We start from the raw sequence: 25,151 nt of genomic DNA, 5'->3' as shown, positions 1-25,151 counted from the left end.
AAGAGAAAGATAAAGTCTAATAAGGCTGCAACACCAGGTAACTGACAAACCAACTCCTTAAGTTTAATATTAATGTATAGATGGACACATCTCTCACTCCTCATCCTTTATTGCAAAAAAAAAAGTTATCAGTCTACTTTTTCTCCTTCAGTTGTTCCTTACCTGATGGCACAAGTGTAAGAGGAATAAACACTTTCTACGATGACAAGATTCACCAAAGTGATGAGAATATTTCTCCAACTCCGTAGCAGCTGAACAGCAGGGGCTGCTCTCTGTTCTCAGCAGTGCAGGCCAATATCACATTTATTGAATTATTTGTAGACCATGTATTTATATGGGTTAATGTTTCTGGGACATTATTTTTGTCTTCAATTATGGTGGAGTCAGATCCAATAACAGACTTTAAGGTGAAACTGACATCTCACTAAAAGACCACAAAACTCTTTAGAAAGAGACTTCCAAAAGATTCTTAAGTGTCAACAGGAAAAGGCTGTGGAGGAAGGGGATGTCAACAACTTTCCCGACTTCTTGGCTTAGAAGTGGCATTTATTAGAAGGTAAGAAAGGACTTCTTGCTCACAGTACCAGAGGCTACCACTATCTGGAGAGGGCAGGGGGTATGAAATAATTCTTCTTGTCCATGTTTCGGGGCAGTGTATGTATGTTTCATCCCGCTCTTCAAGTGGGTGAGCCCACACAATTAGATGTGTCCTTGCCGCACAGCACTCAGGCTGAGTGTAACAGGGGATGACAGAAGGAGGTTAGAGGGAAAAGAAGATGATGACAGAAGCAAAGGGTTTCAAAATGCCTTTTGTTAAACGGACATTTTGGTGCAGGTCTAAGGAAGGTTTTTGAAAGAGATGTAATTTGGGCTGCAGAAAGCCTCTGCATTAAGGGAAGAAAAGGGTGTACCAGTTAATTCATGAAATGATGTAGAAGTCACAAGAGAAACAACATTTAAAGGTTTCTCAGAATCTTTTTATCATGACACTGTTAAAACACAGACGAGCCTAGTGCATGGCTATTTTAGGGCACCAGTACTTCCTGACAGCAATGTATTGCACGTTCCTAGGAAAACCCGGCTTCTTTCAAGCATCAAGCTATGACACGTCAGCTGCCATCTCTGTGAACACAAAACACCCTTGGTGTTATTTTTTGTGACAAGCACGCTGTCCTATTTACATTCTAGAGTGAACAAACAAGGAAGCATTCATTGAAATAGGGGTACTCAGAAGGAATCTTCCTCTCATTTGAGGAGGAGGGATAGGATGAGACATCCCCTCTGGGCCTGCAGTGGCTGTGCAGGGGGCCAGCATGGCAGCTGGCGGTGGCACTGCATGGAGCAGAAGCACAGACCTAAGTGTAGGCAGCGGAAGGCACAAACTTAGGGGCAAAGCCTCATCACAGTACTATCCCCAAAAGGCAACTTTTGAAAGTCCATCAATCAGATTCACCCCTTCTGATGGAAAATACAGCCTGTCCTTAAGTTCCATGTGTGCTGAGTGGCAGCAGGTATGGCCTGTTTCCTTCAACACCCAGGAAGCACTGGCATTATTTACTTTGTTTATCAGCTCCTGACAGTCCCAGGAGCAGCTTTGTGCTTCACTCATAGTAAGGTCTGGCCTTTCCCAGCAGGGCTGCCTCTCTGCAGTTTGAGGATGAGGTGCACATGGATGTGGCAGTAAGTAGCCTCCAAGCTGTACAGCATACCAGACTGATAAGAAGAGGGTAGAACTGGAGTTGAAATGACTTCTTAGGAGAGAGCTACAGCTGGGCTCGAGGCCTTCTTAGCCAACCACAGGGAAGTTATGCTTGAAAAACAAAGTGCTTCACACCAAGGTGATTGCAGCAGGCTGGGAATTGGCTGGTGGTTCAGTGTCTCTGCAACTCCTATTTAAGGCAGAGCAGGGAGACACTGATGGCAAGGAACTTGCTGCATTACCTAGTTTACTATGTCTGAAACATGTAACTCAAGTAAGGGAGCCACTAACAAAGGGAAGGCCTTATCCATTTAACATTTATACTAATTCAGTATTAATTGAATGTTTTTTATATAGTTCCTGATTGAGGTCTTCAAATGTACAGCAGGAATCTCTGCCACTTGAGGACTTGAACTGTCTATGCAGATAATTAACAAACTCATTATAGATTTTGTTGTTCTCCTAATCTCTATGATGAGTTTTTCTAAAAGTTGGACAAAGAAGGTTCATTCAGGAAGGGCTCAGGTATTGGCCATTACACCTAGAGGTACAAGAGCAAGAGCAACCTTTCCAAAGACTTTTCTCCAAGCAGTATGTCCTGGAATCCCCTAAAGCTCTGTACTTTATGCAGCAGGACTGTGGAGATTTCCCATCTTGGCTGTTGCTGGCCAGTACTGCTTTTGAGGACATGGCCCACACAAGTACAATTTTGGCTGAACAACTTCAGCACAGGATACAGGTTCAGGGGAGGAATTCCTATGACTGCTGCACTCAACACTTTAAACTCAGGGCTAAACAGGATTATGAGAAAATGTCTTCGTCAACACAACTGACTTCTTTATATAAACCACATAAAAGGTGTTTTTTTTTCTTCTGAGAAGAAATGGCAAGAGAAGGAAGTCACAACACAGCAGCTCTTCTATAAAAATAGTAAATGCATTATATAAAACTGGGGAGGGAAGTGTGTCAACTCATTTGGAGCAGATTCAGAGGTTGTGGCCTGAATGATCCTTACAAACATATTGCTGCACAACTAATTCTCTACAAGTGCTGAATCAGGCACCAAAAAAGTCTTTTAAAAGCTGACTAATAAATTAAGTGTATAAAGTGAAATATGTTGCTACCCATAAGAAAAGGCAAACCATCAAAAAAACAGGACAGTTAATGTTTTTAATATAAAATCACTTTTCTTTCCCCCAAAGCAGCAGCACTGTGTTACAGGCATTACAGTTAAATTAAAGGACCACTTTCATCACTGAGGACATCTTCATTAAAATCTTCAAAATAATTAATAGTCCATCTCTGTACATTTTAGCTTATCAAAATGCACTGGAAAAAATGTAATTTTCTCTTCAGCAGGTGTCACTACCACCATTTCTCAAAGAAAACACGGTTTCTAGCAACACCAATGTTAGTGAGTAGTTTGGATATAGATTCTATCATTGGAGGGGGACCACAGATGTACCATGAAGTATCGTTAGATACGTGTTTCTCTAGATCCTTTTCAGATATTCTTCCCTCTGACAAAGAAAAAAAAGTAGGAAATGAGAACAGAAATATTAATCATGAAGTCACTTCAAAAACAGTGTCTGGTTAGATGTATTTCAAGTACTCATTTCTTAAAAATGTCTGGCCTGTTTCAGGTTGAGATTTAAGGCTTCCAAAACCATTTGTTTTTCTGGGGATTTAGATCAGTGCTTGTTCTGGGAATGCAGAGGGTATTAGTCACTGAAGAGAAACATGGCTTACAGACAAGTAAAGTCCCAAATTCACATGAAAAAATAGGTATCTCTGACACAAATACAGCAGACATGGAAACATGCTGAAGTATCTCTTATAAGCAGTCAGCCTATGCTTCATCAGTCCCACCTTAAGGAAAGCAAACAGCATTTGCTTAATAGTTTCTGGAATAAAGTCTGCAGTGGGAAATAAAGGTGAGGATTAACAGAGAAAAAACTGCAAAGAGAAAACCTTTCTGCAAAGCAGAATAAGTACAGAGAAACTGTTTAACTTGCATCTCATTTTTAAGCTTTAAATATAAAAATGCTGGGTTCTCATGCACAGCTTCATCCTGTAGGATGTAATCAAACTGGGGCTTCAGATAGGATCTCTCTACAATGCCATGACATTTACCTGTAATGTGTGGCTGCAGTTCTTTACAGATCTGTGAGCACTGCTGGGTGACGTGGAAACAACATGTGATCTTTCCAGGAAACGCCTTCATCAAACCAAGAATATTTTTCTGTAATGTTAAACACACTTTCTTACACCACAGGCCATTAAATCAAAGCAGATGTATGCACACAGTCCCAGAATGCCAGTGATTATTACTGAGAACCAAGACTTTGCATTTCAGCACTGAGAACCTGATGGATGTGATTCCACAGGCCTGACCTGCACACATACAGAGAATTCCCACACTTGGAATGTGAATACCCTGCCAGCTATGTTAGTGCTTTTCTCCTTTTCTGGCACAGATTACAATCTGTAAGATTTAGACCTAAGATACAGTTAGGCCATTTCCAAATTTCTTCCCCTTATGAATTCTCAGTATTTCCTCCTTCCAGTTCCATAGGGGTTTTCTATTAAAAAAAAAAAAATAAACCAAACCAACAAAAAACCAAAACAAAAACAAAACAAAAAAACCCAAACAAACAAAAAAACAAACAAACAAAAAAAACCCCAACAAAACAAAAAAACCCCTGCAGTATGTATTTACCATTAGTTAAGAACTTTTTGAGTCCTGTCTGGTTTATCTGATAAGGTCACTAGACCCTTTACTGTCTCATGTTCTCAAGTAAAACCAACTACCACGTAATGCTAATGTTATTTTTTCCAGAGTAGAAAGTATAAATTCATTTTCAGTTCCCGAAGTCACAGCTGTAAGTTACCACCAAACCTCCAGCGGCTTCAGTTCAAATCAGCAAAAAAAGAAAGTCAGATGCTGTAGTTAGTTCTGAAATTAAGATTTAGCTACTGTCTAGATTCTGCATTGTACAGTATTTTCACTGCTGGAATAGACACTGGAAATTCTTTAAAATATTCTGAAGTAAAAATAATTTCTAGATAAATTTGCTCATTTTGTTAATGAGTGTTTGCTTGTTAACTAGACTATACTGAGTCTGCCCTGGGTTGCTTAACAAAAAAACCCAGAAAGATTATACTTCATAGAAAATCTGTTCCTGAATCCCTAAAAAGACATGGGATGAAGAGCACCACATATTGCCACTGCTGTACAGTGTTCCACCAGCACCTCTACTATTGACTTGCTGTCTTTGTACGCCAGTGCTGTTGCTTGTATAATTTGCACTAAGGGTATTTCCAGTGCCTCAGCCTGTGACAGGAGAGCACATCCACAGTGAGGATCAGATCCCACCTTGGCATTTCCCTTTGCCCTTGTCAGCCCATACACAGCTGCTCCTTCAGGGACCACATCCTCCAAACCATCAGTGATAACCCAGCAGGTCCTCATGAAGATTGTACACATCCTGTAGAGATGTGTGTCACAACAGCATAAAGGCTGCTAGAGATTCTATTTCCTCAATCATCTGCACAAAAGTGAAGAATTTTGACAGTCATGTTCTGGATCTGAGGGACATGTGAAGAATGAAGGAGGGTTATATTTTAAGCACTGTGCATGACACAGTGTTCTCTTCTGTCCCAGAGCTTTAGTGCAAAAGTTCTGCTGTCATAAAACCGCTTAAGTGAATGCTAGGAATGTCAGTACTGGCACTGGAAAAACCTGTGCATGCTTAGAACAGACTGGAAGATGAGTAGGTGGCCAAAAGGAAGAGCAGATTATTCTGCTTCTAGCAATAAACAAATGACTTTTCAAAGAAAGTAAGTATCTGGAAATGTGATAGAAGTACAGAAATAAAATTAGTGATGGATCCTATACAGAGTTTCTGGAATCATGACAGCTCTTCATCTTTATCTTACAATCAAAAGCTTTCAATACTTAAAAAAACCCATAAATCATTTTGGATGCTTCTTTACAGAAGCTATGCTAATTTGACCCTAAGATTTTGTCAATAACCCTTAATGGCTGAGTGTGACAACTGATCTTTAACTGCTGAGTAAATGTTGATGAAGTGCTGGACAAGCAGTTTTAAAAGCAGCTATAAATCCTTCATTCATACCCTAGTAATTATTAGTAACTAATGCATTATCAATAAAGCTCTGCTGTTACTTTATAAAGTATTCCTTTGGATATAATTACTCTTTTCTAGTCTTTACATTCAATACAATCTCTACTTAGACTATGTGGTTACAGTATTATAGCACTATGCAGACTATTATGTGTACATACATACATACATATATATATATATATATATAATCTTTAGTATACTATGATGCTCTTACAAAATCATAGCAAAATGCAGGGATATAGAAAAATTTAGGGGTAATTGACTTATCAAAACCAATGGGAGCAGATGTATCCAATAACAGCCTTAATTTGTACAATGGCATAAGTAGTTAACAAAACACACATGGGATTTGAGGCAGGAAGTGACTTTTGTCTCTGTTTGTACAGTGTCTTACACAGAATGACTCTCTGGAATTTGGTAACATTGATATACACACTAGCAGCTGAATAGCTGATATTTGTTTTTAAAAAAAAAAAACTTTTGATTTACCTTAAATAAGAGTTCACTTGTATTTTTTGCACTGTAGTACAGCTTCGCTGTTCCCAGTTTGTGTCTATTTCCTTTACCCTCTTGGTATCCATGAAGATCTGCTATATGCAGCAGTATAGAAAACAATGGGTTAATTCCAACACCCCCTGCTATCAGCACTAGGTTTACTGGGGAGTCACCAGGCTGAGGATCAAAGAAGAAATCACCTCCCACTCGCAGAGCCACTTCTGAGTCAAGAGTACACTAGGATGGAAAAGAAGATATTTAATTTCAGAACTAAATGCAAAAGTTAAAATCTTATTCTTTTTGCATCCCAGTCACAAGGTTTGCTGGGCTGTGATTTTTATTTTAATTGACCAGTGAAGGAAAAAGAGAAGGACTTTAAAATATACACACACTTTCCAACTATCTGAAGTAACCCAGTGTCTCTAGGGATCTAGTTCTACTTTCAAAAGTTTCAGTCTTATAGCAAGGCAGGATGGTGACTCCCCCTTCCTATCCCCATAAAAGTAGAAAGAGGAACAATTCACACAGAGTTTTCCAGCAACAATATGTGGTTATGAAAACCCAAGCTCAACATGTGAAATCACACTTCTACCCAAAACCAGCTTCATGCCAAAAAAGGCCTTCCTATGAGGTCACTGAAGGTCAGAATAAGTTGCATACACAGAAAGTTTTTCCATCCTCATTCCTTAAAATTGAGAACCACTCAGAAGTGAAGCAAGTATTCACAAGAATATTTCTTGCAGAATCACTTCTGCAGTTGCAACTTCAGAGACTCAGAAGAAAAAAATCAGGGAAAAAATCTCTCTTACTCTCCACTTGTATGTAAGAAATTATTTTCTAAAGAAATGTGTCCAAGCATGTTTTTTTGATACATGGAAAACAAAAGCTACAGCAAAAAAAAATCCACTTGGGTCAGTATCTCCTTGGTAAACCAGCACTGCATCCTGTCTGAAGGGTGAAGCTGCAGTACAGAGAGGTCAGGTGAGTTCTTCCACATCACTGCATGCTGACAGAACAAATAAAGAGCACTTAGGCCATATATAGTTTTAAAAGATAAAATGAAGAGGATAGGGAAACCAAGGAAGGTGGGAATGGTGGAGAGAAAAAGAAGCTATAGGAACTGCTGAAAAATTAGCGTAGAGAACAAAAACACTTCCTCCAAAGAATTCTTTTCATAGCAGGAAACAGTAAACTGAAACAAAGGGAGTTCCATTAACAAAGGCCGCACAGACAGCTGAGGTCTAAACATGTAACAATTCCACCAGGAGCAAGAAGGATGCCCTTGGATGCAGGTACTGCACAGGTTCCTAAGATAGTAAGCATGACCATTAAAAACACCCAACAACTTTCTTGCTTTTCTTAATTATTGCAGAACTATTGTCTCTCAAGTATACTGTAGGGCAATGAGCATTCAGTATCTGAAACTGGTCTTGTGATGTACACTGCCAGGCTTTCTCATGTTTTACTCTGGTCTAGAGAAGCACAAATCCACATGTGTTCCAGATCCATGTGGCCTAAGGAGGACACAAAATATGGTAGCCTTTGAGGAAATAATCAATTTTAGGGAGAAACAATCTCACATCTGCCCCCTTAACCAGCCACAGTTCCTCAAGATCAGACGTGGGATTTGGGAAGAATCTCTCTTAACCAGTAGTCTTCCAGGTATTTCCATGCTTTGGCCATGACAATGGTAACAGTAAGTCAGTATACAAGAAAAAGTAGTAAAATTCTGGAGTAATACCATGAGAAATTGTTGTCCTTTAGCCTAGTTTATAGACACAGCTCAGGCAGAGAAGTGAAGTAATCAATACATTACATGTATATTTTTAAAAGAAAAGGTGACATCTTCCTCAAGTTATATAAAGTACATGGTGCTAAAATTTACTATTTTATATACAGTAATATTAAGAAATAAATACCTCTAAAAACCACAAATACAGCAAGTAGATCAGTGCTAACTATTCCCATAACATTATGGGAATTATAAAAGTTATTCCCATAACTATTTTAACCTGAGATACCAGCTTCCTTTTGAAGCAACTTTTAAACTTTAAAATGAAACTTTTAAACTTTTAAATTAAGTACCAGTTTTGTCACCATATATACAACATTTCTGAATTCTAGGTTGCTATTTTTTCTGCTTATTTCCTGAAGAAAAGCATGCACTTTTGTTTAGCTAGAAGAGTCCATGTATACCCTCCTGGAGGTTTCTCCACGGCATCAGGTTTGATGTAGATTGCCCTTAACTAAAGATTTATCCTATAAATTCCACCAGACAACTCAGTAACAAAAATTGATTTACAGCATCAAAAATTCTTAAATAGTTTCCAGAGACTGTGAAAAGAACAAAAGTTGATAGGAGAGATCACTGATGAAACGTGACTCATTTGACAAACTAAATGGGGTAAATGATGAACAAAATTCCATGAAGCCAAGTCTCGGAGTTTACTTTTCATACAGCAAAAACCCAAGCCTTGTGTTATATCTTTATTACAAAAAATTGTGTATTTAAAAGAATACTATAGATATTCTGAAATGTTTTATCATTTCAGAAGAACTGATCTAAGTATCTTCCTTAGCTCCCCTTTAATAATCTATCTGTGATTTGTTAATGATTCCCAGCATTTTATATTTACAGAAATAGTCAGGAATCATGGAAGGTTATCAGAGGTAACTTTGTAATGTGTAACACTGCCTGTTCTCAGGGATGTAAGTTAGAAGTTTTTGAGGTTTCTCAAAAATTCATTAATTCCAAAGGAATAAGGACCCTTATATACACTAACTACAGTATCACTTTAAGTCCACTGTAAGCACAAGTGGTGTCAAAAGATCACAATCACCATATTTCCATATAAACATCCGATTTCAGTCCTTACTGAACAAAAGGTTTTAAGATTTATGTTGTATCCAAAATGCTTGAGGAAGTCAATGTGAATTTTGCAGTTAATAGCACAAAGTGGTCTGAAAACACACACCATCTCCTTTACCTCAAAAAAAAAGAGAGCAAGGCAAATCTCACAGTTAATTTCAATTACCTCAGTGTGAATCCAGTGAGCAGGAGGATGAACAGTGTGCTTTACTGCCAGCTCTAGTATTCCTTCTCGTTCTAACAGGCCAGGGCTTGAACATATTGAGAATCCTCCAACTACAGATACTCCAGGAATAAAGAAATCCACCCTAAAAACAGATCAGACATGAAAGTTTAAAAAAGAAGCCAGCAACCCCAAACATGGACAACAATAGCCAAAATAATGTGGCTGCCTCTGTTTCAATTATCTTTCCTTTACAACATCTTCATTTCTGTAATGTAACTTTTCCAAAAAGGGAGTTAACCTTGAGTAACACCATTTCCTTAGAATTATTTTCTTCTAGAACCATGTCATCATGTTTGCTAAACTAGAAGGTTTTCAAACCATTCTGTTTTTAACATTAGATGTCACATTTCACAACAGACTAGAATTCTAAATGTTTTAAATAAATTATTTGCATATTAGAACAAAAGCAAAATTATGGTCTGATAGAGTAGCTTAATTTCCACTTTGGTCCCTTTGATGGGCTCTTCAATTTTCAAACATAAGAAGACTGGCATTCTAGTTTTAGGGAAATGACTTTATATTAAACACCTTCTTCTCTTGGGTAGATGAAATATCTGAAATAAAACCAACAGTATGTAAAAAATTTCTCATGTAAAAAGTCCACAGCTGGCTGCAGAACCGCAGCTCCCTCTGGTGGCAGATACTGCTTCTTAGGTTATAGGAAATTGAACTGGAATAAATTCCTACTTTTTTTTTCCTTTCAGCTTAAAAGTAACCCATGCATGAGTTTATATAGATAAGAAGGTAACATGTGGCTAAGCTTCTGGAGTACCAGCCATTAGAGAGTATGGAAGGCAAGCCATTACTACATATGAACTATAATTCAGTCTCATAAAAGTAAGGCTTTGATAAGCCTTGATGAGGCTTCCAAATAGTTATTAAAAAAAAAAAAAACCAAAAAAAAACCAAGTTGGTTTGTGATCTATTACCTGAACTCCTCTGTGTTCCATAAATATTTAAATGCTTCTGCTTTATACAGCACATAACAAAAGCACTGTATTTCAAAAGAAACCAAATGTCTATAACTAATTGTGCTGGTCCCCTTAGGAAAGAACCATACTGATGAACAATGCCAGGTACTAGAGAGAACCATTATTCAATTCAAGCCAGGGTTAGGCTGGCTCAGTATTAGTTAAGTGATGATGCAACAAGAAACACAGACTGGCTGCTGCTGCACAGGTATTTTCTTTAAACAGCAAGGCTGTTCTTCACAGACACCACAAATGCTTGAGGAAAGAGAGAAGCACTTTGAGTAGTTCACCACTATTTGAAGAAAAAAAATCTTGTCTGCTTATTCCATGCAAAATTCACCCTTTGAAGAAAAAAAAAAAATCTCTTTCTCTCAAAGAATGCATACAGTGTGATAAAATTTTTAACTTTATGCTTGTAATATCTTCATGGTGTGTAAAGATACCTGACTGCAAAAGAATGGTCTACAACCAAAAAAACTTAGGTTATTTCAGTGTCCTCAGCTGGTGCAGCCCCACTGCCTGTGGGGCCCAGCTTTACTGACAGTCAGGTTCTGGGAGCTCAGAAAGGTCGACTCTTGCCAAGGAACATCTCACAATGCTACTGAAGCTCTTTACCTCCCTCTGGTGGAAAATAATCTTCCCACTTAAGATGAACTTACTGAAATTAATGAACAATATGACAATTTATGCTGTGAAGTCACAATTTACATTCAAGTCAAAATGTTCTCCTTAACATGTAAGGGAAACCTTATCCATGCCTGGTGAGGAAACACACAAACATGATTGCAAAACCTACATCAAACATGGCTTTTACCTTTCCCAAATACTAATGCAGGTGTATTTTTTCCCCAAGTACATGACTATGAGAGATTTCAAGGCACAGTTTACTATCTTATCTTATCAGACTAGCTCTGATGGCTTGTCTCAGCCATGTTAGGAAGGGTGAGAAGGCTCCTGAAGAAATGCTACCTGTGATAGCCTAAGGGAAAAGACCAGGAGAAGTGACAAAAATGAAGAAAACCCACAACAAGGAGAGGCACAAAAAGATGTAAACTAGAGATCTCAGGGTGGTTTTTTACTTCCCTCCTTTTAAAACCCACCTAAACCATATATTTAAGAAATGAGTAATAATTACCCATTGCTGGAGTGAGAGATCAGAAACACTAAAACGATAAAGCTACTTCTTCAAAGTGTTTGCAACATGCATATACCTCAATGCATATTTTAGTAAATCAAAAGGTCTAACAGCAACAAGTCTCTTCATTTTTATTTGAAGTCAGATAAAGACCAGTATCTGCCAAAGTGCTTGAAAAACAAATTCAGTTTTGCTTCTGAAAAACTCAATAATTAGAACACTTTCAGGAAATGTAAACATTTTAGTGACAATCTTTGACTGTAACATCTTACTTCAGCAAATCCTAACAAGTTAGCCTTTTCTGCTCAGGAAAATGTGTTGTTTTGTACTGCTCATCAAAAAAATGCAACCCCAGTTTATAGATACAAGTACAGAGAAGTTGGGGTGTACCTTACAAAAGCATTAGAACACTTTCAAGGAAGAAGAAAATGAAGAAGAGTAATTATAATTAAAGCTTTCAGTTTCCAGCATGATAATTTCAAAAATGTTTTTGGAGGGTAGTATGTTGCAAGTACTGGCAAGCAAGAATTTAATATGAGTCATTGCACATGTGCAAGAACTGCAGCAAATTACTTCACAAATTATTGCTAATCAGCATCTTGTGTTCTGGTTCTAAATTTAAAAGCCAGCATATTAACACTGCATGAGTAACATATGCTGTTAGTACCCTAGCAGCTATACTTTGATTTCAGCAAAACCACTTTCAGATGGCCAAAGCCAATAAAAAGTTTAAGAACTTTTTATTGTCCATTGCCAAAAGCAACTACTCCTAGTTTTAAATTAATTTCTAAGAGAAAAAAAAAAAAGTTACTGAGTGAGAGTATTTTTAACAAGTAAGGATGACAGACATGAAAATCTACTACTTTCTTGGGAAAAAATACCTGTAAAATTGTTTAAACAAATGGCTAATTGTTTCAAAGGCTTAATAATATAAAGTTTTTATTTTCAAATTTGTCTATTTATATTAATCTGACGTAACAGGCTTAATTTTCAAAGTGGAAACTTCAAGGGGAAGAAATAAACCAAAACTAAGTAACTTGCAAATTAGCAGTCTCAGCTCCACTGTAAAAATAACTAGTATATAAAGACAGCCTGCAGAATAAAGTGCAGTGAACTTCAAAGTACTCCTAAAGAAACAATGTAATATAATAAACCACAGGAAAACACCAAAACACTCAACATTTAAAGAATATCCACTTCTGCCCTTTTAATAGTAATATTAACATTTTTATAATGACTATTTAAAAATTATGCCAAATATCTTTGAGCTCTTCACAGAGCATCCAATAAGAATACATTGTATTATATAAATTAACATCTTTTTCCAAGGCCCAAGGATCAGAGACCTTTCAGAACTTTGTTATAGTGGACTTCTAGTAATTTCCCCCTCAAATATACCAGAAGATCTTACCACTGTCCTGCTTTGAAAGTAAAATCCTTATTTGAAATTGCCAAACGAAGCCTTTTGACTGTCTCCGATTCATTGGTGATTCCACACACTTTTGCTTGTGTAATTACCTAGCAAAAGGAAAAGAAGCCATTGTGATATGTAGATATAATTTGCAGCAAAAACACTCAAGAAGCTGTGCATGAGACATTCATCACTTCCCATGTTACCTACAGCACCAATATTTTTCACTGAGGTGATGAAACAAAAATGGATTCCATCCCTGGAAGTGTTCAAGGCTAGACTGGATAGGGCCCTAAGCAACCTGGTTTAGTGAAAGGTGTCCTGCCCATGGCAGGAGGTTGGAACTGCATGATCTTTAAGGTCCCTTGAAGCCCAAACCATTCTATGATTCACTTAAATATCCACTGAATGGGGAACAGTGTTTGCACTTGCAGTCTACCATGTCTGTCACTTTTTCTAAGATTACATACAAACTTACTTACTTTCTCAGCTGAAGAGAACACAGCTATAAGGAGAGGTGATTGCTAGTTATCACTTATCAGATTCTTCAGATATACAGAAGTGTGTCTATACAAGACACACTCCTGCAGGCTCCAGCAACAAAAAGATCTCTGATATAAAGACAAAGGATACTTGTAAAACAATCAGTTGTAGATGAAGCCCCAAGGACAATTCTGGATCTAGACTGATTTAAGTAATTAAATGCATTACTGAAAGATTATGCATTAATGTTATTGCATCAAAGAAAACCAGCAAGCCTTGTGTTACTGCATTTACCCCCTACACCCCCATATGACCACAGAGAGACCAAGACACATGGTCTCATGGCTGGTTAACAGAGTTTGGCAGACACATGGGAGGAGATGTCAGAGCCATAGTTAATACTACTTTTAAGGAGTTTAAAAAAAAATGAAAAATGAAAAGTAGACTTTGCAAAAAGACCCACTGGGGATGAGCACGCCACTTAAATTCTTTGATGTCCATCAGTGTGACATGGATGTTCATCCCCTCCCTACCCTTCCTTTTCAGGTTAGTTTGGACTATAATTATTAACCTTTTCTCCTTTATAAAGAAAGCAATGCCCTAAGTATTTTCTACACAGAGCAATATACAGATTTTACTGTTGAAAATGCTGATGTCACTTACCACACAAGGAAATACTCAAAATACCACCACAACTCTACCATTTCTCATTTGTCTAAGATCAAACAGATCAAAAAAACTGTAACTTTAAGCAACTATGCTGTAATTTAAAACATATGTCAGGAAATTAATTTATTCTTAAAGCAACATCTGAACACGTCCCCTGTCCCATTAAACAGCAGGACATTTGCTAATTTAAAATGAAGTAGCATGGATTCCTGTTCCACTTTAGCAGACAGTATTAAATGAGGAATGCAGTCAGTCAAAGTTAACAAGAGAAATGTCAGATACATGACTTCAGTGGTGGTTCTGATGGAGAAGTGCAGGAAAAGAACATTAAATTTGGATCTTCTTCATTCCCTTCTTTACTCTTCAGTACACTCCTTAATTTGTTTTTTGGCTGAGAGAGCTGCAAGAGTACCGGAAATTTAATTCTTAATTGGTATAAAGTTCTTTCAAAAAATTAAATTTGAGTCAGGGTGATCAAAGACATTCAACCAGCATTTTGGACCATCACAAGGGTATCCAACTGGTCAGAGCAAGGCTGCAGTGAGAGGAGGCAAAGGATCCTGGATTTTGTAGCTGTATTTCAAGTAAGTATTAGTCACTTTTCCTTGCCCTGGTCCTTCACATTATCACTCTTCAACAGGCAATGTTCTGTAGCATACACACTAATGCAACACAGATTTATGATTCTTTCATCTTTTACAGGACTGAAATGGCCAAATAAGGCAATATTGGCTGAAGGAATCCAACTGCTGATTATACGGAATTTAAAACCAAGCAGAGGATGTAAAATAAACTGATTTTAAAGTGGTTGGAAATAAATCAACAAAGAATAAATCAAGCATTAAAAAAAGAAACAACATAATCCTCTGATATGCAGAGAATGTGCAGTAGCAAGGACTGAGCCCTGCTCTTTCACCTATCTCATACAGCTTCCTTCTCTTCCTCGTGCCTTACAGTTCCCTGAACCAACCCTGAGCTTTCGACACCTCATAAGGATCAATTTTCCATGTATTTTTCAGGTACTGAGACTGAGCAGAGAAAGGAAGCAAGCCAAACAATAAATATAAAAAAAACCCCATGGTTGCAACACTCAGAAGTGCCATCATTTTTTTCATGTCAGAAGCAAAGGATAACATGCATCAATCTGTGCCTGTCTCTACACCATTTTTTTTGGGTAAACAGGATCCACCAGAGCAGCTGGATGTCCACAAGCAACACTGATCTGTACTCAGGGAAGAGCTGGCATTAGTGTGAATAGCTGAGGCACAGCTCTGTGGTTCCCAAAGCTGGCTCACAGCTCTGGTGACAGGCAGAACCAGGCTGCATTTGTCTCATCCATCTACAGCCCATGCCAGACAGGGCTGAATCTTCTCTCTCAGGGGTTACCTACATATCCCCTGCACCCAGCTTCCTCTTGGGAAGAATGTGATTTATGCTCTACTATAGTTAGGGAAAAACAGCAGAGAAGGGCTTCATGTACATACACTGACAGATGTGTGGTGTGTTTGCATCTGTGTGCATCTACTTCAGCTTATTACAGAAAGGAAATATCTGTATGAAATACAAGAGTATGTTCCCCTCTGAACATTATGAAAAAGAATGCTTGCTGTGCAAAACTGAGATCCAGAATAAGCACTTCTGGATTTGATGGAGAACAATGCTATATCTTCCTTGTATTTGTGAATTAGAATACATAAAACTAAAGATCTTTTTGAAGAGAGAGATGATAGACAGCTGTAAAAATGTCTACACTTTTTGCCTTATTCCTATGTTATAAAAGGACACTTTCCACATTTTTAAATCTCAAATCTCAATCAGAATTGTAGAAATCCATAAAAATTGGATAAGTCTGTTTAGAGATAATGGGTATCCATGTGCTTTCATTACTTATTATAATCTTTATTTGGCCAGAAATCTATTAAGTTTCTTGTCCAACATAAAGTAAACAGCATCAGATCACTGAAAAACTTTAAAATTCATTACATTTCACCCACTGAGCACTAAATATGCTAATTTTATATCAGTAGCAAATATAAAAATGAGGAGAAAAAGAAGAAAACCAGACTCCAGCAGAAGGCAAAATGGAGCCTAAGAATCGAATGCTATTATCCAATATAATTATCTTTGCAGAAAAAAAAAAAATTACTTGCATCCTAAAGAACAGAACACTAACCTCCTGTCGAAAATTATTTGCTGTCCTCTCTAGATGATCCATTTTCCTTTTTGATTTTATTGTGCTGCAAGAAAAAGCAAACAAAGATAATTGTCATTTTGACAGCTGTGCTACTGTCCCTTACTGATATGAATTTCTATTAACATAACAATTTACCAGTGTAATCTAGACTACAGATGACACAAATCTAAATAAGAATTAAATACAAATATATAATTGGAAGTTAGATTAAGCATTTATAGGTCTGTAGTAATTTGTCAGTTTGATTTTGACAGTGTTACCATGGCATTCTCTTAAACAAGGACGTGGATAACCTACCCATTTCCTGTGCAGTAAGGAAAAGCAGAGTGTCGCAACACCCCCAATAGAGAATGAGAGGGAAAAATTCTGCTCTGAGCACCTCTCAGTAACTGAGGAACAGTGCAACCGACATAAACAGTAGCACGAACCATGATGATCAGGCAGTCTTCAGAATCACAGGTTCCTGAAAAAAAAAATCATAAATATTTTCAAAAAATCAAAAAAATAATTGTATGTTAAATGAAGCATTCAGTGTTTTTTGCATGGCTTGTTTTCAGCTTTTTTTTTCCCTTAAATCAGAGAAGCCAAAGCTCAGCTGGAGCTAAAACTAGCAACAGACAAAGTATAATGAGAGGGAATTTTGAAAGCATGAGAATTTCATAAAGAAGTGACAATGTGCATCCTTCCAGTGAAGGGATGTTATTCCCACTCCTAAAGGTGAGGATAACTGAGGTGCTTGTTAATAGATTCCTTGGGGCAGATTAGAGTGGAATGACACTGAATGACCAGTGTTTATATATACATATATGTATAATGCAGGTTTGTTTTAGAACATTTGGTTGCAATGAAAAGGAGGTACAGAGCCCTTCTAGTTATTATCTATAGAAATGAAACACTATAAAAGTATAAAATAATCACTTAATAAAATATATAAGGAAAAGAAAGGAAGAGGAAGAAAGGATAAGAGAAGATAGGGGAGAGGAAAGATATCACCGACCATGGATCCAATGACAAGAACTGACTGTTGCAATTTCACTTAGTCGAAGTGATGGCTGGACATTTGATCCATCAGGGGTGAGGAAAAACCATGAAACATAGATTTCAATGGGTTCAATATGTTCATGTTCAGGTGAGAAAGCCCAGACACCTCCCCTGGGGGAAGTTTTACACTGTCTGTTCCAACAGTGGGGATCATGTGCAGTGGTCTGGTGGAAGGCTCCAGAAATGAGCATGGGGGCGCTTTGGGGTCTTTGATGGGTTATGACACCCTCTAAGCCATGACAGCTGCCTCTCATGCCAGTGTAACTGAGCCAGTTCTGCCCCACAGGAGGGGATGAACACCTTCAGGCTCAGCTGTGAACACCAGTGTCCTGATACCTTCCCTGGGAGGGGAGATTTACAGCTGGCCCAGCTGTGTAAGGGAGGACACTGGCAGGATAAACAGCATTATCCCACCTCAGCAGCACCTGCTTCTCACTGGCCTTTTCCCTTATCTGGCTCAAACCCAGCTTGTTGCTAAACCAAGGTCAGTTTGGTGTGGTCATCCTCTGGTGGTGGCTGCTCACCCTCCCTGCACCTGTGCTGCTCTTCTGCAGATCAGAGGATTCCCACCACACACCCAAACCTCTCCTCCTTCGGTCCAGGGGTGCAAACCCAGCCTCAGCAAAGCCCCTGTAGCTTTTCCAAACGGGCAACTGCTTGAGCCACTAACCATCAATGTTTCAGTCTCTCACAAGGGGAAGACCTTGTCAAGAGATAATATGGAAAAGGCTGAAGTACTCAACACTCCCTTTGCCTCAGTCTTTACAGGCAAAGCCTGCACCCAGACCTCTGCTTGTATCAGTGGTGGTTGGGAAGGAGAGGGATAAGTAGGAGCAGGGCCAGCACCTGCTCAGAGAGCTGGATGCACTCAAATGCACAGAGCCAGATGGGTTACACTCAATGTTGCTAAGAGACACAGCTGACACGCTTGTCAGGCAAGTGTCTATTACCCAGGAAAAACACTTATCACACAGTCTCCAACTGACTGGGAAAATACTTAACATGTGCTCATTTTTAAGAGGCAAAAGCAGTACTTACATCCAGTCAACATCATCTCAGTATCTGGAAAAATGCTCAGAGCTTGTCCCCTTAGCTGGGTGAAAGCTAAGAAAGCAATCAGGAAGGTGTGACTCAGATTTACCAAGGGCAGGTTACATTTGATAAATCTGAGCAGGTACCGTGATGAAAGGTCTGGTCACACAGCTAAGGGGACAGGACACAACACACCTTGAGTGTCCTGTGGGTCCTGGCACCAGCCCCTGAAGCACACACATGTTAGTAAGCCAAGACCAGATGGATGGCTGGAGTGGCTGAAAACTTGTCTGGGCAGACAGAATTGAAGACTTGATGGCTTCAAGTTTGCTTCACTTGTTGGCTAGAACAGTAAGAGTAGCCTGGGGCTGATACAGGTAAACATATTTATCATTAACTTGGATGATGAGACACAAGGTGTCCCTGTTCATGGCATGGCCATTGGAACTGGATGATCTTTGAGGTCCCCTCTGGGCCATTCTATCATCAGCAAACTTGTGGATGATACTAGGTTAGAATAGTAGATCTCCCCTTCAAAGGAGAACTGAGAAACTGCAGGGCTGAAAAGCAGAAATTTCATTACAGAAGTCTGTACCTGGGACTGGCTTAATCCAGTGTGAACAACTGTCCTGCTCCAAGCAAGAATTCTGACTGGATGATGCTCAGAAGTGCCTTCCAGCCAGCATATCTGTGATTTTAACTGTTCAAACAATATTCCTGTATGAAAGATCAAACACTGACTGTGCATTCCCTTTCTAGTGGTAAAGAAAAGGTGCTGGGTGGAGAATTTTATAAACTTTAATTAAGCCTGTTTGTTCACAGGTTTATTTAAAAGCACATTAATCCTTCACACTACCTTACATAATACATATCTAAAGAGTAAAGAAAGTGGAGGACACTCATATGCACTGCAGTGGAAACATGATGTGAAGCTTCAAAACCACACATTCATGCAGCTATGACAGAGAAAGATAAACTGACATGCACAACATTCAAAATTGGTCAGAACTACCCTTCAAGTGTAGGAACAGATTCATAGAGAGCCAAGAGATAGATAATTCTCCTTCCTTGTAAATCTGCCTTTATTTTTCGTAAAATGCTAGCATAACTATCATATATCATCACCTATCAAATTATATTTATTCCCATGACACAGTCTATTGCTTCTTTAAAGCATTAATATTTTACTTTCATTTAAATATCTTTCCATGCATTCTTTTAAGGCGTGTAATTTATTTTCAAAATGTTTTTCATTTTGAATCCCTTGAAATGGCACTGATCCAGCTTGTTGATAACTAATCAGGCCAATACTCTCTAGGATTTCACTAACAGCTGCATTGGCTGGTCACTTAGTAATCTGTCCTGTTTGTAGTCTTGTATGAATGAAGGCAGAGCTTCCATAAATTAAGCTGCTCAGAAATAGAATACATTTACAGTCACTATTCAAAATGCCCATTTTCAACCATAAGAAATACTTCCTGCAGCTTTTAACTGTCCATAATTTTTAATAGTTTTTCAGTGTTTAATTCCACAGCAGCTTGCAACTTTTAAAAATGGAATTATTTCAAAGTCTTCTACCCCCAGTGAGAAAAATTACTTCAAATTTTCCACAGCATCCCAGAGTACTTAAAGTGTACTTAAGTGTTTAAGCACAACACTTTAGTACTATCTACATCAAATGTGTAGATGCTATTGATAACAAATGTATTAACAATTGCAAACTATTTTAGGACAACAAAATACACATCTAATGAAATCCCATTCCTCTACCTTGGCATATTATCTGTAAACCCAGAGTGCTCAAAAATCAGTTTCTCAAATTCATGAGATCACTTTATGATCTGGAATCTTTCATATAGCACATCATGTTTATAGACATCTACATCTTCAATCAACCTGAAGTTCAATATCAATACATAATATTGGAAACAAAAGAAATATCAGCCTAATTTTATAGTCACAGCTGAAAGACCCTATTAATACAACTACTTGAAGGCTGAGCCTCTATCCTAAATTAGAAATAACTCTTGAACCATAGTTCAAGAAACTTGCTCCATTTATACTATCATCACTTTCCAATCATGAAAAACACAATAAAAATAATTTGCAATTTTTACTCCGCAACCAATAAATTCCAAAGTGTCTTTCAATGAGTCCTGGCTCTCCTCTACCACATGCAAGTGTAACTCACACCTTTACAAAATGTGAACAGGTTTTCCCCCATCTGTCACCTCTGTGATTTTTTCACTCACCCAGCTCTTTGGTAATTCCCTGCCCTCCATGAAGGCGCTGTGCTTCACCTTCCCAGGCTCCTGTCAGGTAGGATGTTCTCCCTTTATTCTCACCTTACCCAAGCTAATACAGGAATAGTTGCTCCAAATACCCTCTTTTTTCACAAAGGTTGGAAGGGACCACAGTGGGTCATATGGTCCAACCTCCCTGTTCAAGCAGGGCCATTTGAGAGCACAGGGCACAAGACTTCATCCAGATAGTTCTGGAATATCTCCAGTGAGAGAGTCTCCAGTACCTCTGGGCAATCTGCTCCAGTGCCTGGTCGCTCATGCAGTAAAGAACTTCTTCCTCATATTCAGGTGGAGCTTCCTGTACATCAGTTTCTGTCCATTGCCTCCTGACCTAGTGGTTGGCAGCCCTAAGAAGAGCCTGACTCCCTCCTCTTGACACCCATCCTTTACATATTTTATAAACCTCCTTTGCTCCATGGAATGAAATGAGTACTTTTCATGACTTCTTCCTCTCCTCACTTAAAACCAACAAGCCATTCATTCTCCATCCCCTCTGATCCACTGGCTCTGGGTTAGTACCTGTTGAGATATATGTCTGCATCTCTTCTGTCCCACAATCCCACGTCACTATCTGAAGGGAGAACTACTTTTAGTTCATCCGCATCGCATTTAAGTACAAATTACTAGGTAGGTTAATGCAAGAGAGTGCAGAGGCAGGCAACAAGGGTATTTAAGCAAGCAGCACAGGAAGTTTTTTTTCAAAAGCTATCTCTCGGTGAAACACTCCTTTAGACAAACAGTCCTTCCTGCAAAAAGTAATCACAGAAAACAAAGTTTTTCCCCCTTTTCCCAGGACTGAGGGGAACACGGTGAGCGCTGGAAGGAAGGAGGTGGGAAAGAGGTGGCGGTAGCCGGTGCCCAGCTGGGGCGGGGCGGCACTGAGGCGGCCAAGGGGCAGGGGAAGCACACGGCTAAGGGGCAGGGCAGGGACAAGGGCAAGTGGCAGGGGAGGGACGAGGACAAGGTCGCAGCAGTGCCCGGCCGTTCCCTCGCAGCCCCTGGGATCGCCGGGCAAGACGCCAGGACTGGAACCGGCAGCGCCATAGCCACAGAGGGCGGCCCGGCCACCGCTTCCGACCGGCGTGCGGGGCTTCCGCCGTGAGGAAAGGGCGAGCCAGAAGGACTCGAACGCGCTACCCCTCAGCCCGCCGCCCCTCACCCTCATGTCCCCCCCACTCCCTCCTCCTCCCCGCCCGAACCTCCCTGGGATCCCCCGGCCCGCTTCCCACCACCCCTACCCGCCGCCGCATCGCGTCACGGGGAGCCCCGCCCTCGTGCTCCGTCAGGCGCCGCCTCTTCCCGTCCGCCCCGGCCCGGCTCCCGCCGCTCCCCGGCAGCATGGCCGTGTTCCACGATGAGGTGGAGATCGAGGACTTTGAGTACGACGAGGAGACTGGGACCTACACCTACCCGTGTCCCTGCGGGGACCGATTCGTCATCACGCGGGTGAGGGGCGGCCGGGAAGGGCTGGCGGGGAGAACAGGGTGGTGCGGCCTGTGGGCCGGGCAGGCGTCGGGGCCCTGACCGCTCTCCCGGCGCTTTTGCAGGAGGACCTGGAGAACGGGGAGGACGTGGCCACCTGCCCCAGCTGCTCCCTGATCCTGCGCGTCATTTACGACCAGGTGGGTGCGGAGGGAGGGCAGTCGGAACCCCGCGGTTCCAGCCGGGTCCCTCCGAGTCCCGGTTCGCCGCCCCGTGCGGGAAGCGCGGGGCGGCGTTTGAAAATGCCTGGTTTGAAACTACATCTGCTGCCTGAGCCCTCGTTTTTCTGGTCTCCTCCTGCCGTGTTTGGGCTTAAAAAGACGCATCTATCTGGGTGGGCGTGGGGTAGGATACAGACGGGATGAAATCAGTGGTGTGAAGAGCTCCTGTGGCTGACTCCAGCAGCCCTGGCAGCTTTTCTCACCTCGTAGGCACGTTACAGCTTTCGTGTTTTGGGAGACAGAGTCATACTATAATTACTCTGTTTTCCAGCCTGGGTGTATGTCGTGGTGTTTGTGAGGTAGAGGAGCTCAAAAAACAATGTAAATTGCCTAAATCCCTGCTTGCTGTCTTTAGGAGCAGTTCATGCGGGATGAAGTCGTGGCAGAACCTTTGCCAAACAAGGAATTGGTCAAGTGCTGATGAATGCATCGTGGACTGTGCTGCTTTGGGATGAGAAAGTATGGGGATGGTGACTGCGGAAAGAGTTGTGGTTCTTCGGGAAGTGCATGTTGCTGTGGGATACAAGTGCAATAATTGTCTGTCTTCTTAATATGGATGAGAGTTTGTTGGGATATCAAACACATTAAAGCATTTTGTTCCAAAGGGTTATACTTTAAAAAAAATATATAAGCTGCTCCATATATTCCAGAAGACTTGAGGATTATGATCCTGATTTACAGCAAGTCAATACACAGAAGAAGAGTATGGAGTTGGAAATTATAGCATTTAGTCTAGCAGTGGCTTCTTAGCCTGTGGAGAAAAACAGGCTTTATGTGGGTATATGCAGGTGTGAAATGGCACAGAGAGCTGACATGCTGGGAGGCAAGATTTCGGAGTCCATAGGACACAATGCCGTACAGAGTTAACAGAGTGCAGCTTCTCCCAGCGTGTGGGCTCTCCTAGCCCATACTGAATATGGGGAGAAAACCAGAGACCCAGAGCCAACATTTACCCAGTGCTCGTAAATTGTCTTTACTCCTGTAAACACAGGGAAGGTGCAGTTGACTGTGTATCTGTAGTGGGGGCAACACTTGAATTGGGGCAGATTTGTTTCTTAAATTGCTTCTAAAGTTGCTTAGGAATGACTTGAGTAGTTGTTACCAAATGACTCTGACATAACAGTGATACACTTTTGAGGGTGTTGTGTGAAATGGAGTCTTTTTTTTACCCCTGCACAGCTGCTAATGTACAGGACTGGAACTCAAAGTGGTTTGTATTTTACCCCTATAGTCTCAACAACTTTGTGATTTGACTGTTGCAGTAGATATAAAATGGGCTGCAGTTCCTTGTGCCATTTGTAGTAAATTTCTCAACCCTTCTTTATTAGATTTTGTCACTTCCTGGATAGGAGATGGATACATTTCACTTAATTAATAAAGGCATTTTTTAGGGTAGAAAAGAGTTGTGAAAACATACTGCACATTGATTCCAAGACTGCTTCTTGAATTACTGCACTTGAATATTTATTTAAAATTGTTGTCATTCCTGTATTTTAATAGGATTTGACATCTGTGAAGTTAAATTTGGGGAAAAGTACCCGTGAAGAGTGTATGTGGCTATTTTGCTCCAGGCACTAAAGATAAGCAAGTTTTATTGGATTCTTGCATTTAGTTATTTTTGTTCTTACAGCATTCTGTGACTGTTGAAGATGAACATTCTAGTTACTTTAAGAAAAGGAGAGGAAAAAACCCCTACATCTAGTTGGAAGTTTTGAATGCAGTAAGCACAACCCAGAGTGTTTCCATGCCTAAGCCAGGAGGTGGCACTCGTATTCCTTTGACATACGTGCTTAAAAAAAATAAATGTTGTGGTACTTTGGTTAGCTGTGCCTTATCGAACATTTATTTTGACTATCAAAATAAAGATGTTTTAAGATTCCATCAGTGGTTATAATAGGCCATTACTTACTCTGTTTCTGCACCAGCCATAATGATTTCCAGAGATCCTGAGTTGCTGCTGCTGGGGTGATGATAGTGGAGGTTTTTCACGTTGGTTAATAAACATTGTTTCAACCTATCGGTAGATGCTGTAAAGCAAACTTACAGGAACCCTACCTAAGCCCCTGTTCAAATTTTTATTGCATAAATACCTTCATGATTTTTCCACAAGTATTCTACATAAAAGGAATTGTAGCAATTTTCAAATGCAAGACCAAGGAATGTATGCTCTGATCTAATGGATCAAAGCAAGTTGCCATGTGTATCATCTCTAAAAGTACATTGATTTTGAAGAAATCGTTGACTAGATTTTGTTATATAATGAAGATCAGGCCCTTTCTGACTTAAGAAACTTGTGTAGAGAATTATTTGTACTCTATATGGTTAAATTCCAACATGGTTGTAAAAAGCATTAATCAACTAAATTTTATTTGGCAGGTGCCAAGTAAACATGGCATGTAACAAGTTTTTAATTGATTCATAGTAGTGTTTCCCACTCATCTGAAATACAGGTAATGGCTTTTTAAAAAAAAGTAATTTTAGCAGAATTTATTAGTCATTATGTCATTTGGGACTGTCAGGGCTTGAAGTTTCTTACCTGGTGTGAATAGGGTTCAAGTTGTGGAATGCAATTTACATGCACATTAAAATTACTTGATCACATAGGGTATGTATCAAAGCTTTAACAAAGTGTGTTTGCACACCTATGTGGTTTTTATTGTGTACATATGCAAAGCATGTTTGCTTTTCTGGAGGTTTTTTTACAGCATAATAACAGAAAGATGTTGTGGCTGACTTAGAAAAGGATGTGGCCACATTTTCCCATTTAAA

The 25,151-nt window shown here is 39.7% G+C and overlaps 2 protein-coding genes across 10 annotated transcripts; one reads left to right on the top strand and one right to left on the bottom strand.

The window, feature by feature from the left end:
- Positions 1-1,023: 1,023 nt before the first annotated feature.
- On the bottom strand, positions 1,024-21,950 carry OXNAD1 (oxidoreductase NAD binding domain containing 1). Of its 9 annotated transcripts, none has more exons than XM_053993349.1 (9): positions 21,199-21,700; positions 16,601-16,766; positions 16,283-16,346; positions 12,958-13,064; positions 9,381-9,522; positions 6,546-6,582; positions 6,340-6,440; positions 3,833-3,941; positions 2,851-3,219 (listed from the first exon to the last, which is right to left on the bottom strand). In XM_053993349.1, the coding sequence occupies exons 1-9, from the start codon at positions 21,218-21,220 to the stop codon at positions 3,065-3,067; spliced, it is 903 nt and encodes a 300-aa protein (XP_053849324.1). In that variant the 5' UTR covers positions 21,221-21,700; the 3' UTR covers positions 2,851-3,064. The 9 variants fall into 9 exon arrangements, with proteins under 9 accessions (XP_053849342.1, XP_053849324.1, XP_053849333.1 ...); XM_053993358.1 differs by having other exon boundaries at positions 6,340-6,437; XM_053993333.1 differs by adding an exon at positions 18,972-19,093 and having other exon boundaries at positions 6,340-6,582; positions 21,199-21,698.
- A 9-nt stretch (positions 21,951-21,959) lies between these two features.
- Positions 21,960-24,261, top strand: DPH3 (diphthamide biosynthesis 3). Its single transcript, XM_053993397.1, has 3 exons — positions 21,960-22,125; positions 22,227-22,301; positions 22,738-24,261. Exons 1-3 carry the CDS (start codon positions 22,018-22,020, stop codon positions 22,801-22,803), a joined length of 249 nt encoding a protein of 82 aa, XP_053849372.1. The 5' UTR covers positions 21,960-22,017; the 3' UTR covers positions 22,804-24,261.
- The last annotated feature ends 890 nt before the right edge of the window (positions 24,262-25,151 follow it).

The sequence above is a fragment of the Vidua macroura genome, chromosome 1, assembly GCF_024509145.1.
Source record: "Vidua macroura isolate BioBank_ID:100142 chromosome 1, ASM2450914v1, whole genome shotgun sequence".
NCBI lineage: Eukaryota > Metazoa > Chordata > Aves > Passeriformes > Viduidae > Vidua > Vidua macroura.
Note: the sequence above shows the minus strand (reverse complement) of the source record. Positions and strands in the feature narration are given on the sequence as shown.